The following is an 11,437-nucleotide window of genomic DNA, read 5'->3' as shown; positions in this document are numbered from 1 at the left end:
CAGTGGGGGCCACTCGCGACCTCCTCCTACCAGCAGCGGCGTTACTTTGCGCTCGGCCGTGCAGTGTCGACCGCCCGCGAGTCGCGGCAGTGCTTCGATTCCTTCTTTTGTGTCGCCGCACGACTCCAGGACTAGCGGTGCCAGCAACGACGATCGCTGCGGAGGGCGCAGGTCGTCGACGACGTCGCAACTCGACCACTACTCGTGGTTCCGCAGGTCTTCCTCGGGGCACTCGAGTCGAGAGCTCGAGAACTCGTCTTCCCACGGACGCTTCCCGCCTCCGCCGCCGACTTCGCAGCGGTCGCGACCCGACCGGAGCCCGTCCCCGCCCTCATCGCACTCTGGAAGTGCGAGGAAAAACCGTATCCTGCCCCTGTTGGCGACAGTTCAATCAATTGTACTTGGCTCCCTTACGCAAGAGTCTCTTCGTGGGGCAGCGCCACAACAATGGTAATTCGAAGGTTTCAGGTGTGGCAGTGTGGTTTTAAGGTTAACGCTTAGTACCGCATGGATGCGCGACGGAAAGACCGACGGTGTCACACTTTATTCGGAGCAAAACCAAAACGCTTTGTATGTTCCCGAGCACGGTCATTGTTTCTGATTGGTGCCCCCAGCCGCTGACGTCCGCTGCGGTGTGACCTTGTTGTTGTATTTTTTTCCTTTCGCTTTATGGTGCGCTTGACACGCCAACGGCGCATTGCCACGTCGTGTCGCACGGAGTCCGTGCCACGCATATGTATGCCACGTGCAGTTGTTTTGCTATAGTATGTTTCGTTATATTGTCGCTGTCCACTCTTGTATGCATAACTCTCAGCTGTCGAGCGTTATTCTGCACTACCCCTCCACATTCGATAGTGCCGGAGTTAAAAAATACATATACGCATTCACTCTTGGTTCACAGCATACTGTCGCATTTTAGGTTACAGGCGCTGTCCAAAGTAAAACCTGATGCTTTGGCAGGTTGTTGTGGTTCGTTGCAGACTCAGATACATATATGTATTTTTTTACTTGAAGATAAACATTGCAGTGGATTCTGGTGAACATTCATTTTCTATAGCTGTTCAGCTATTGGGATACATACCTAGGAGTGAACAGTTTCAGAAGAAATGGAATGGTACTTGAGGGATGTACCAGCACAGCATATGTGAGTGATGATACCAGTGATGATATCACTGGTGGTGCCAGCAGATCTTATAGTAGTTTTCTTTGCTGCAGTTATTAGTTTGCTGTTTCACGGCTAGACGTAGTGGTGGCAGGGGTGCGTGCGCTCTGTACCCTGTCACTTCTTACAGAGTTTTTGTGGATTGGAAGAGCGCCTCTAGCACAAATTGCCAAAATCTCAATTAGAGTGCAGCTGGGGGCGACTGAACAGACTTGTATGCCTTGGTGTTTTTTTGGTCAGTTTCTGGTGCATGGGTACCAGCTTTGTTCATTCACTCTTCAGTAGAGAGGACAATCTTCCTTTCATTTGTGTGTGTTCCTTTGTACTTGAGGCTTCGTAGCATGTTCAAAGTTTACACACAACACATTCAGCTTGTTTTGCAGCACATGCTGTGAATGGACTAGTGCGCAACAACTCGACAAATTTGCCATTGTAGCTCGTTTTGCTTCCCGAGAAACCCTACAGCATAAGCAGTGTACTCTCTACTGCTACTCCTTCAAGTGCATTAGGTGGGCAGAAGTCAATAAGTGGTACATGTACTTACTCACCACTGTTTTGTATGCCATGTACACTTGCACTTGTCAGCACTCATGTATTTACTAGTGCTCGCTTATACTCACCAACACCCACTTTGCATACCTAGTCGCGTCCACTCCAACTCACTTACGGTCACTCTCTCATACTAACCTTAACTGACCACTCGCCTGTTCATACTCGTGTTCGCGAACACCCTTCGTCACTTAACACTGAAACGAATGTGGACTGCCTCTGCATACTTGTATGCCGACCTGTGTCCAGTTGCAAAGTGATCTGCAAGAAACATGTGCCTGTGCTTCGTAAATATTAGACATTACCAAGCAACTTGTTGAGCTTAAAAGGGCCCGCACTACGAACATGCTGATAGTAAGTTGATCACAGAACTGTGCGGTGCAAGAAAGTTGCTGTCAGTCGGTTTTCGCAGACACGCACAGTACTTGACTGTACCACGTCTTTCCAATCTCTCAAATCAGGCTATCGCATGTTTGAAGACCAGTGGCATGTACTCAGAGTGCTGAGGCAAATTAGATGGTTCAGCACATTCCCCCCCCTACGTTGCTTGATACTGCTTTTAAATCAACTTTAGGCAAGTGCACCAAACCAGCTAAACCTTTCGATAACAGTACCATGTACGTGCATTGAATTTAATTGAAGATTGGAACAATTTTGAGCTCAAAGTGCTTGGGCACCTTGTAATTAGTGCAAGATAGCCCAGTTTGCTTTTGCACCAGAAAACCTGACATAACTATGTAGGTCACTACAGTATTCTATACACTTATCCCATCGGTAGTTACCAAAATGGCCATGATAAACTCAGTCATGCAGATAGCTTCGTAGCGGATAGGCGAATGTGAAGCTTGCTAACATAATGACATCACACCTGAAAAGCACATTTTTGCTTGAGAAAATTATCAAAATTATCAAATCATTAAAAGACAAAATTATGTGAAGTGTCCGCTGCAGATGCAAGAGTTGGCCGGTGAGTGCCACTACAGTCTGTTTGGGTTGACGCAGTGCACTGCTTACACCAATTTCACACCTCTGACTGCACACGGTGGCAGCTGGAAGTCTAAGCATTCTGAATCTTTGTCTTTAATATTTGGAAACCCTACGGTAGTGCAGCTTTCGTTCACAAGCACATGGCGTGGCACCCACGGTCTCTTGGTGTGAATAAAAAAGCGGGCGGAGTAGAGGACATCACAACCCATGATACTTGGCCTAGAAACAGGCTGCGCAGACGCAGGAAGTGTGCCTGGAAAAGATTCATTCAGGATGTGTCTCATGCTGCTGTATTCCATGTCTTAAATATTAGGCAATGATAAAAAGGCTAGACAGACCTCTGCTCGTTTCGTCACCAGAAAGTAGTGCATCGCATACGAAAGAATGGTATACATATGCCTATTGTAATTCGATGTAACATTTTCATACATTTATGTCGCAGAATACGGCGTAATTATTTTGTACGAGGTATCGCAGATCTGAACCTATTTTGCCACCAAATGAAGAGAGTGACACCGTCTCTGTAACAGCGGCTACACCACACTGCTCGTGTTCATAGTATGTCGCACACTAGAAGCCAAAACATGCACAAATAGTGCATGATTCGACATAATGTTACGTCCACAAGTTCTAGTATGGGAACTAGTTATTCTGTAGAAAGCACACTACACTGTGAAATTAATGAAGTGAGACTTCCGTGACCAAACGTCACTTGCGTAGCTTCTATGGTGTTGCCTGTTGAGTATGAAACAGAGTATAGTGTAAGCTTTTCATGCTGTCTCTTCTGAATATTTTGGTCTTTTGAAAACAGCAAGAGGACTAAATTTTGTTGTAGATAATGAAGCGTTTAGTAAACATTCAGTGGATTTCTTTGGCATGGAATATTTTTTGCTTTCTTCACTAGAAAAGTTGTACCTAGTGGGACATACAGCCACTGCTTATACCACATTGTACCCCCCCCCCCCCCCTTTTTTTTTTCTTTTAATTTGGACAGCTTTTTAAAGAAGTCCCAGTAACTGATAGCACCGTTCTGTCCTTTCTGGTAGATATCTGGATAAGGCGGAACTTCCCTGCATATGAAATTGTCATGTCCACGTTGCTAATTAAATATTCACTGTTATACTTCTTAACTGTTCACTTTAGGGCACATGTTGCACTTACCAAATTAAAGCTAAGCAGTAGCTAAGTCATATCTGCTTAGCATAAATGTTAACATTAGCATCCATTTTGAGATGTCCGTCCGTAAATTGTGCTACTAAGTTTCCCCAAAGCATCTCTCTTGCAGTTTGGAATAGTCTTAACTGAAAGTCATTCCTTGGTAGAAAAAGATTGTTCATTAGCCAAGAAAAATGAAGGCCAGGCGTCATTTTTCAAGAATGGGGTAGTCTTGAACCACTTATGTATTTTGTAAGAGGTACTGTTGATTTACATGAGGTACAGCTGCCAAGATTTTCTTGACGTTTCCGTGGCAAGCTTAGAATATCTGTACTTGCGTGTAATTTGGAAGTACTGTGAACATTTGCACTGTGCGATCTGCGATCACATTCTTGAAGTTCACTCTCCACAGTAGCTTAGTCGCTCTGGTGTCCGAGTGTGAGGTCGCCAGTTTGGTCCCGGCCGCGGCGGCTGCATTTCAATGGGGGGCTAAAATGCAGCCTGTAGGTCTCATGATCATAACCTGATTTTGGCATGTAAAACCCCCAAATTCTTATTTTTGATGTTCCTTAACGAGCTTGAACGTCCAGAATCTCAACCCAAGTTCCTGCAGAATGCGGTCAGCAAGGAACCATCGTACGAAGATTTGCTCGCCCAGTACAGGAGCATACAGCACCAGCTTGAAGATCTCAATAAGCATGTAAGCCTGACTTTGCTAATACTCATTGAAATGTCGGTCGTCAACTCTGGTTACACATAATGTTTAGTGCTTGTCATTCATGATCGCTTGCAGTGAATTCTTATAGCAGTCTTTTCAATTGCCAAGCTTCCCATCTTGTAGCAGCCGCAGCTCGTGGTAAAATGGTTGGACTCATATTTCTGCATGACACTTCTGTTTCTGTTTTTCTGTTTTTTTTTTTTTTCATCTTTCTGTAGCAGTAATGTTCGTTAAAGATTTACTCCAGAGGCTCCCTGTCACTTGTACACAATGCGAGGGCAGAAAACGCTCTGAGGATATAATTGTCATAGGAATGGGCCATGATCTATGCTTGAATATGTGGCTTCAGCTACCACAAGTCGTATTTGACATATTATACCACATGTATTGTGAACATAATCCAGTTCACCCAGGTCTCTATTCTTGGACCTTATGCGCCTAGTGCACAACTGAGTGATAAACGAGAATAGGGTTCAGATGGTTAACAAAACCGCACTTTAATTGTCAATAGAGCTTTTGCCTTGACTTGCACACATTGTGCAATGTCTAGATGTTGGCGGCATCTCGTGGGGTTATGCCCTATCTAAAATGGGTTGATCAATACTATTTCTTGCTAGGCTAGTTGGCAGAATGTTGCTGCATGGAAGATAGGTGCGAACAAGCACAGTCATCTCGTTATTAGTGCATGTAAATGACAACTGCAGTAGTAAAAAATCAACTGTGTGGCATGGTCTTACTTATAGCTGCTCAGATAGTGGGATTGTTGGGCCTTTCCCTTTATGCAGCATAGGGGAGGCCAGCAGTTATTCCCAAGGGGCACACTTAAAATGTTGTTGTTGCCACCAGGCACTTAGCGTGCTGTGTGTCAATGTGCAAGTGAGCTTTCTGGGTCAGTGTAATCGATTACCCTGGCTGGGTCTCTCACCCTTCTCGAATGAGGAATAGAAGCAGTCATCCACCGTGGTTGCTTAGTGGCTATGGTGTTGGCTGCTAAGTACAAGGTCGCGGGATCTAATCCCGGCCACAGTGGCCAGCATTTCAATCGGGGCGAAATGCGAAAACACCAATATGGACCAATATAGGTTAAAGATGAGCGTAGGTACCAGCTTTTTGTCTATACTGCTGTCAAACATTGTATACTAGCAGATAAATAGAGTGTGGTTTTAAAATGTCTGTGCATTTTGATTTAAAACACCCTGACCAGGTGTCGCTAATATTAGGGAGTGTGGCATTCTGCTACCTAGCAAAGATGTTGACATGGTAATAATGGCATGTGGACATCCAAGTTTCACTGGTCTGACGTGGCTTGCATGTGTTTCTTCAGGAAGGGCCTATGTTTGCGTGCTGGCATTGCATTCAAGTATAGGTTGCAGGCTTAAGAGTGTGCTTGGTCTTCGTTGTGTGTGTAACATTACTTTTAGACTAGTGACTAAGCCCTGGCACTCGCTATACTAAGTCGTTAGCTAAGTAATATGCAATGCAAATCTATTGCCAACCTTTTCTTTCAGCTCGCAGTTTGGTCACGCTCGCAGCATGAGGATGTGAGCATTGTAGTGCATCCTTGGTTGTGCTTATTTGGAGGTGGTCTTGATGAGATTATGTTAATGAAATGGTCTCAAGTTGTCAAGTGATTATAGTCAGAGCTTGTTAATGTGCCAATTGCTGGCATTTTTCAAGCAACTACCATGATAGCCTCATTCTTGCCTTGTCACCATTCTCTTGCGACTGAACTTGAGCTACTCTGGGAGCCTCCTTATATCCCTTTAAAATCTTTGTGCAGAAACAATCAAGCTTGTCCTGTTCATGGAAGTACATTTCCTTTTTCTTTTATTTTCTGCTTGACTTCAGAGTATCGAAGAGCACCACCCAACAAGTACAACGACCCACGAAAAGTCTTCCAAGACGAGCTGAACGCAGAAAAAAGACCCACAAGCCGAAGTGCAGGAAAGCTCGAAAGGTAATTCAAGTCTCCGAGTCCAAGGATGTGTCCTCTGCTGAATTTAAAAGTTAATTGGCCATGATATAAAGATGCCATTGTAATTTTTTGCAGCAGCCTTTTAAGTCATTCTACCTGTCCATGCACCCTTGAGAGAGCTGCTGGCGCGATGTAAACGATGCTCTTGTCTCAAGGAAGCAGTGTTGGTTACTGATGTGTAATTTTGTCCTAAACCATTCTTCGAAACCATTCTTGACATGTGACAGTGTTTATTAAACTTGTGAGGGTCACATATTTTATTGCTAATTGAAATTATTCAGAGCAGCTTATTCCGAGAACAAAAAAACAAGGATTTAAATAATTTAGAGGCGACAATGAAGTGACAATTTTCTTTTTTTTTTATTTTGGGCAGTTTCTCGCATGGTTTATTGTTGAATGCATGGTTAAACTCCCATAATTTATTACAAATGTGGTAATATTTATACAACTTTATAAAATATTTTAATGTAGGTTTGACGCAACTAGGACTCGCATTTTGAATCATTCCATTTAATTTTTCCGTATTTGTCATGCTCGCACTGAGGGTGCCATCCCAGCAAAGATGATTGTGCGGTGGCTTTGATTCACACCCAAACCAATGATGAAGGGCCCGAAGAATGGAAAATGGCGTTGGTTGTTAAACAATACGGCTCCAGGGACGCGTGGCCATAGTGAAATCGAGGCATGCCATGTGACTGTCTGCAAGCAAGCCGAGTTGTGCACTTCCGTCTTAAAAACGAAACAAGTGGGAAAACTTGCAATAATCAAATGTTAAATGGCTGAACTAGATTCCATAATGCCTATAAGTCAAGGAAGCTTGCAGCACATCCAAACCAATGTTAGGTGGAGCTTTGTTCTGTAAACACGCATATTTTCAAACGTTCAGCCACCACCGTACATGTACAGCCGTGACGATTTGGAATTTGTTTTCATTACCGTGCAAGTACAGCTGTGACAACTTGCAATTTGTTTTCACCGCCTTGCAAGTACTGCAACAACTCTCAAAGGTTTAACTTACCCAGAATAAGCAAGTGCACTGGTTACAGCAGGGACTGTTAAAAATGGTGGACCCCCCCGCAGGGGCGTCTGCGAAAGCAGGCGTTTGGTGTGTTGCGACACCACGGACCCGAGCACATGAGGGTTGGACCCTCCCACGTTTAACCGTGCGTGGCTTAGCCGTGTCCGGGGAAAAGGGGATCCTGGGGGTTGAGCCGAAGCCGGGTGTTTGGACCTTTAAGGCCCCTCGGCGGAGGCAACACACCCCTTTGGCCTCTGCTTCACATAGACGGCACCCCCGGACTGACCCGCCCGGGGGAAACCGGTAGTCGTCTTTTCCTATCTCTCTCTACCATCATCTTCGTCTTTCTCTTCCACTTTTAATCTGTCCTGTCCTCTCATCTTTTCCATTCACTTCGACTTTTCCTGGCGGCAAGGGTTAACCTGGTGTGGCTGTCCTACCTTGGGTATACCATATTGGGTTATAGCAACGGCATACTGCTGGCGCTGTGCAGACTTGTCTTATGTTCTGCCACGTCCCCTTGTTGGGCTCCGCGGTGGGTGGCAGACGCCGTTGCCGAACAAGTAGTTTCTTTCCATGGGATCCCCGAACCCTTTCTCAACCGATCGTGCCTCGAAAAGGGTACGCACCGATGCAACATCACTATTCTTGAACAAACACAACGAACGTTTCCCGAAATTCCACGTCCTCCACTGCGAACAATCATCTACAAAAGCTAGAACAATTTCACCATTTCTTGTGGCCAAGTGCCTAAAAGAGACCATTGGAACTGGTTATAAGGTAACAAAGATGGCAAGTGGAGATTTGCTCCTGGAACTAAAAGACAAGGAACAATACAACAGACTAGCACACCTCGTAGCCTTTGGTAATATCCCTGTTTCTGTGAGCGCGCATCGAACTATGAACACAGTCAAAGGCGTAGTATCAGATGAAGACTTAATGACACTGAATGAAGAAGAACTGCTGGATGGATGGAAGGACCAAGGCGTAATCCACGTGCAGCGCATCACAATCAGAAGGAATGACAACGAAATCCCAACAAAGCATTTAATACTCACTTTCAGTTCAACCACATTACCCGAGACTCTTGAAACCGGCTATGTAAAACTTCATGTTCGACCTTATATTCCGAACCCGCGAAGTTGCTTCAAATGCCAAAGATTTGGTCACGCATCCCAAAGCTGCCGAGGGCAGCTTATGTGCGCAAAGTGCGGCACAACTGGTCACTCTTCTGACGATTGCAAAAATGACGAGGTACATTGTGCGAACTGCGACGGCAGTCACCCGGCATACTCCAGAGCTTGTCCAGCCTGGAAGAAAGAAAAAGAAATAATTACTGTAAAAGTGAAGGAGAATATCACATTCCGCGAAGCACGTCAACGTATCTCCTCGTTGTTCTTGCTTAAAACATCTTTCGCCGAAGTGGTGCAACGGGGGGCGGCACCACAACGGCCTCTGGCGGTAGCCCGGACCACGCCTAGCGTGCCGAGGCTAACGCCACCCGCCCCTAAGGTGGGAGCAGCCAACGCTGCCCTGCCATCTCTCAAAGTGTCCACACCAGTGGCCTCTACAAGCTCCGGCAGCAGCCAGGCCACCGCAGAGGCCACAGGAGTCCTGTCGACCTCCGGTACGGTGGGGACGAAGACTTCGTCGCTCGAGACGAAGTCTACGCGACGCACACATCGCTCTCTGGAGCGGGTGTTCAGTGCCTCGCAAGAGGCTATGGACACCAGTCCAATCCAAACGGCGCAGGTAGCGTCGAAGGAGCGGCGAGGTTCTCTCGACCGCTCCAAAAAAGACAAAACACCAATTACAGGGCCTGACAAAGGCCTTGTAAAGTAAAGTCACTCTCCTCCCTCTTGAGACACACAGCGCCTTTTATTTTCCTCCAACATGAACACAATAATGCAGTGGAATGTTAGAGGACTAATCCACAACCTAGACGACATCCAAGAACTTATCAATAAATTTAATCCAAAGGTGCTGTGTGTTCAAGAAACACACCTAAACTCCAGAAACACCAACTTCCTACGTCAGAATATTGTTTTCCGAAGAGACCGCGAGGATTCTGCCGCATCATCTGGTGGTGTGGCCATCATACTCGACAGAAGTGTAGCCTGTCAGCAACTTCCACTCAATACGGCACTTGAGGCAGTAGCCGTTCGTGCTGTACTTCTGGGTAAGCTGATAACCATTTGCTCGCTCTACATACCCCCACATTACCCTTTACACAAGCATGAATTTCAGTCATTTATAGATGAATTACCAGAACCTTACCTCGTTCTTGGCGATTTCAATGCACACAGCAGCTTGTGGGGCGACACGCGTATCGATGTGCGAGGACGCCTAATCGAACAATTTCTTTTCTCTTCTGGTGCGTGTCTCCTGAATAAGAAGGAACCCACCTACTACAATCTCGCAAACAAAACATTTTCTTCCATTGATCTCAGTGTAGCCTCCCCGTCTATATTTGGTGAACTTAAATGGGAGGTTATAAAAAATCCTTACGGGAGTGACCACTTCCCGATACTGCTGAGATCGCCACTACAAAACGAACCTCCACCACAGGCACCTCGCTGGAAGCTGGATATGGCAGATTGGGAGAAATTCCAAAGTCTTACAAGTAGTATCTCGTGGTCTGACATATCTTCGCTGGGAATTGATGCTGCCGTCGAGTATCTTACATCTTTTATAATTGATGCCGCTTCTGAATGTATACCTGAAATAAGTGGTGCGACTTGCAAACGCCGTGTCCCATGGTGGAACGACGAATGTCGGAACGCTCGTAGGAAGCAGAACAAGGCGTGGGGGTTGCTACGCGACTCCCCAACTGCGGAGAATCTTGTCAATTTTAAGAAAATTAAATCGGAGGGCCGAAGAACGCGCCGACAGGCCAGGAGAGAGAGTTGGGAGAAGTTTTTATCAGACATCAACTCATATACAGACGAGGGCAGAGTCTGGAAGAAAGTTAATAAGATAAACGGGCTACAAACTTATTCACTCCCGTTGGTAAACACACAAGGCGACAGTCTGGAAGACCAAGCTAACTGCCTGGGAGCACATTTTGAACATGTGGCAAGCTCATCCCATTATTCGCCAACATTTAAAAAACACAAGGCTACAATAGAAAAACAGAAAATAGAAAGAAAATGCACCGGAGACGAGGCATACAACCAGCCATTTTGCATCGCTGAGCTATATGCATCGCTTAGTTGTTGCAACAAGTCTGCCCCAGGCTCTGACCGCATAGTTTATCAAATGCTAAAACACCTTCCCCATGAAACAAAGAAAACTCTCCTCTGCCTTTACAATGCTATATGGTCCTCCGGCAAGATCCCCGCCGCCTGGAAAGAGGCCATTGTCGTCCCTATACTGAAGCAGGGCAAGGACCCATCGTCTGTTTCGAGTTACCGACCTATAGCACTAACAAGCTGTCTCTGCAAACTGTTCGAAAAATTGATAAACCGCCGACTAATCCATTTCCTCGAATCAAACAAACTGCTTGACCCGTACCAATGCGGGTTTCGAGAGGGTCGATCCACCGCCGACCATTTGATACGTATTGAAACGCAAATTCGTGAAGCTTTTGTCCATAAGCAGTTCTTTCTGTCTGTATTCCTTGATATGGAAAAAGCCTACGATACCACGTGGCGGTTTGGAATACTTAGAGACCTCTCACACGTTGGTATACGTGGTAACATGTTAAATGTCATAGAAAGTTACTTATCTAATCGCACATTCCGTGTTCGTGTGGGAAATGCTGTATCAAGACCATTTGTGCAGGAAACTGGAGTGCCACAGGGCGGGGTGCTCAGTTGCACTCTCTTTATTGTAAAAATGAGTTCTTTGCGTCTGTATATCCCAAGAAACATG

The 11,437-nt window shown here is 45.7% G+C and overlaps 1 protein-coding gene across 1 annotated transcript in view; it reads left to right on the top strand.

Moving 5' to 3' along the window:
* Positions 1-6: 6 nt before the first annotated feature.
* The window catches only part of LOC119464492 (uncharacterized), a 78,042-nt gene continuing 66,611 nt past the window's right edge, over positions 7-11,437 (top strand). The window contains exons 1-3 of the mRNA XM_037725489.1: positions 7-362; positions 4,444-4,553; positions 6,420-6,528. Of these exons, the coding sequence (XP_037581417.1) occupies positions 4,468-4,553; positions 6,420-6,528 (195 nt within the window). The 5' untranslated portion in view covers positions 7-362; positions 4,444-4,467. The remainder of the gene's footprint in view (positions 363-4,443; positions 4,554-6,419; positions 6,529-11,437) is intronic.

The sequence above is a fragment of the Dermacentor silvarum genome, chromosome 9, assembly GCF_013339745.2.
Source record: "Dermacentor silvarum isolate Dsil-2018 chromosome 9, BIME_Dsil_1.4, whole genome shotgun sequence".
In the NCBI taxonomy this organism is placed as follows: domain Eukaryota; kingdom Metazoa; phylum Arthropoda; class Arachnida; order Ixodida; family Ixodidae; genus Dermacentor; species Dermacentor silvarum.
Note: the sequence above shows the minus strand (reverse complement) of the source record. Positions and strands in the feature narration are given on the sequence as shown.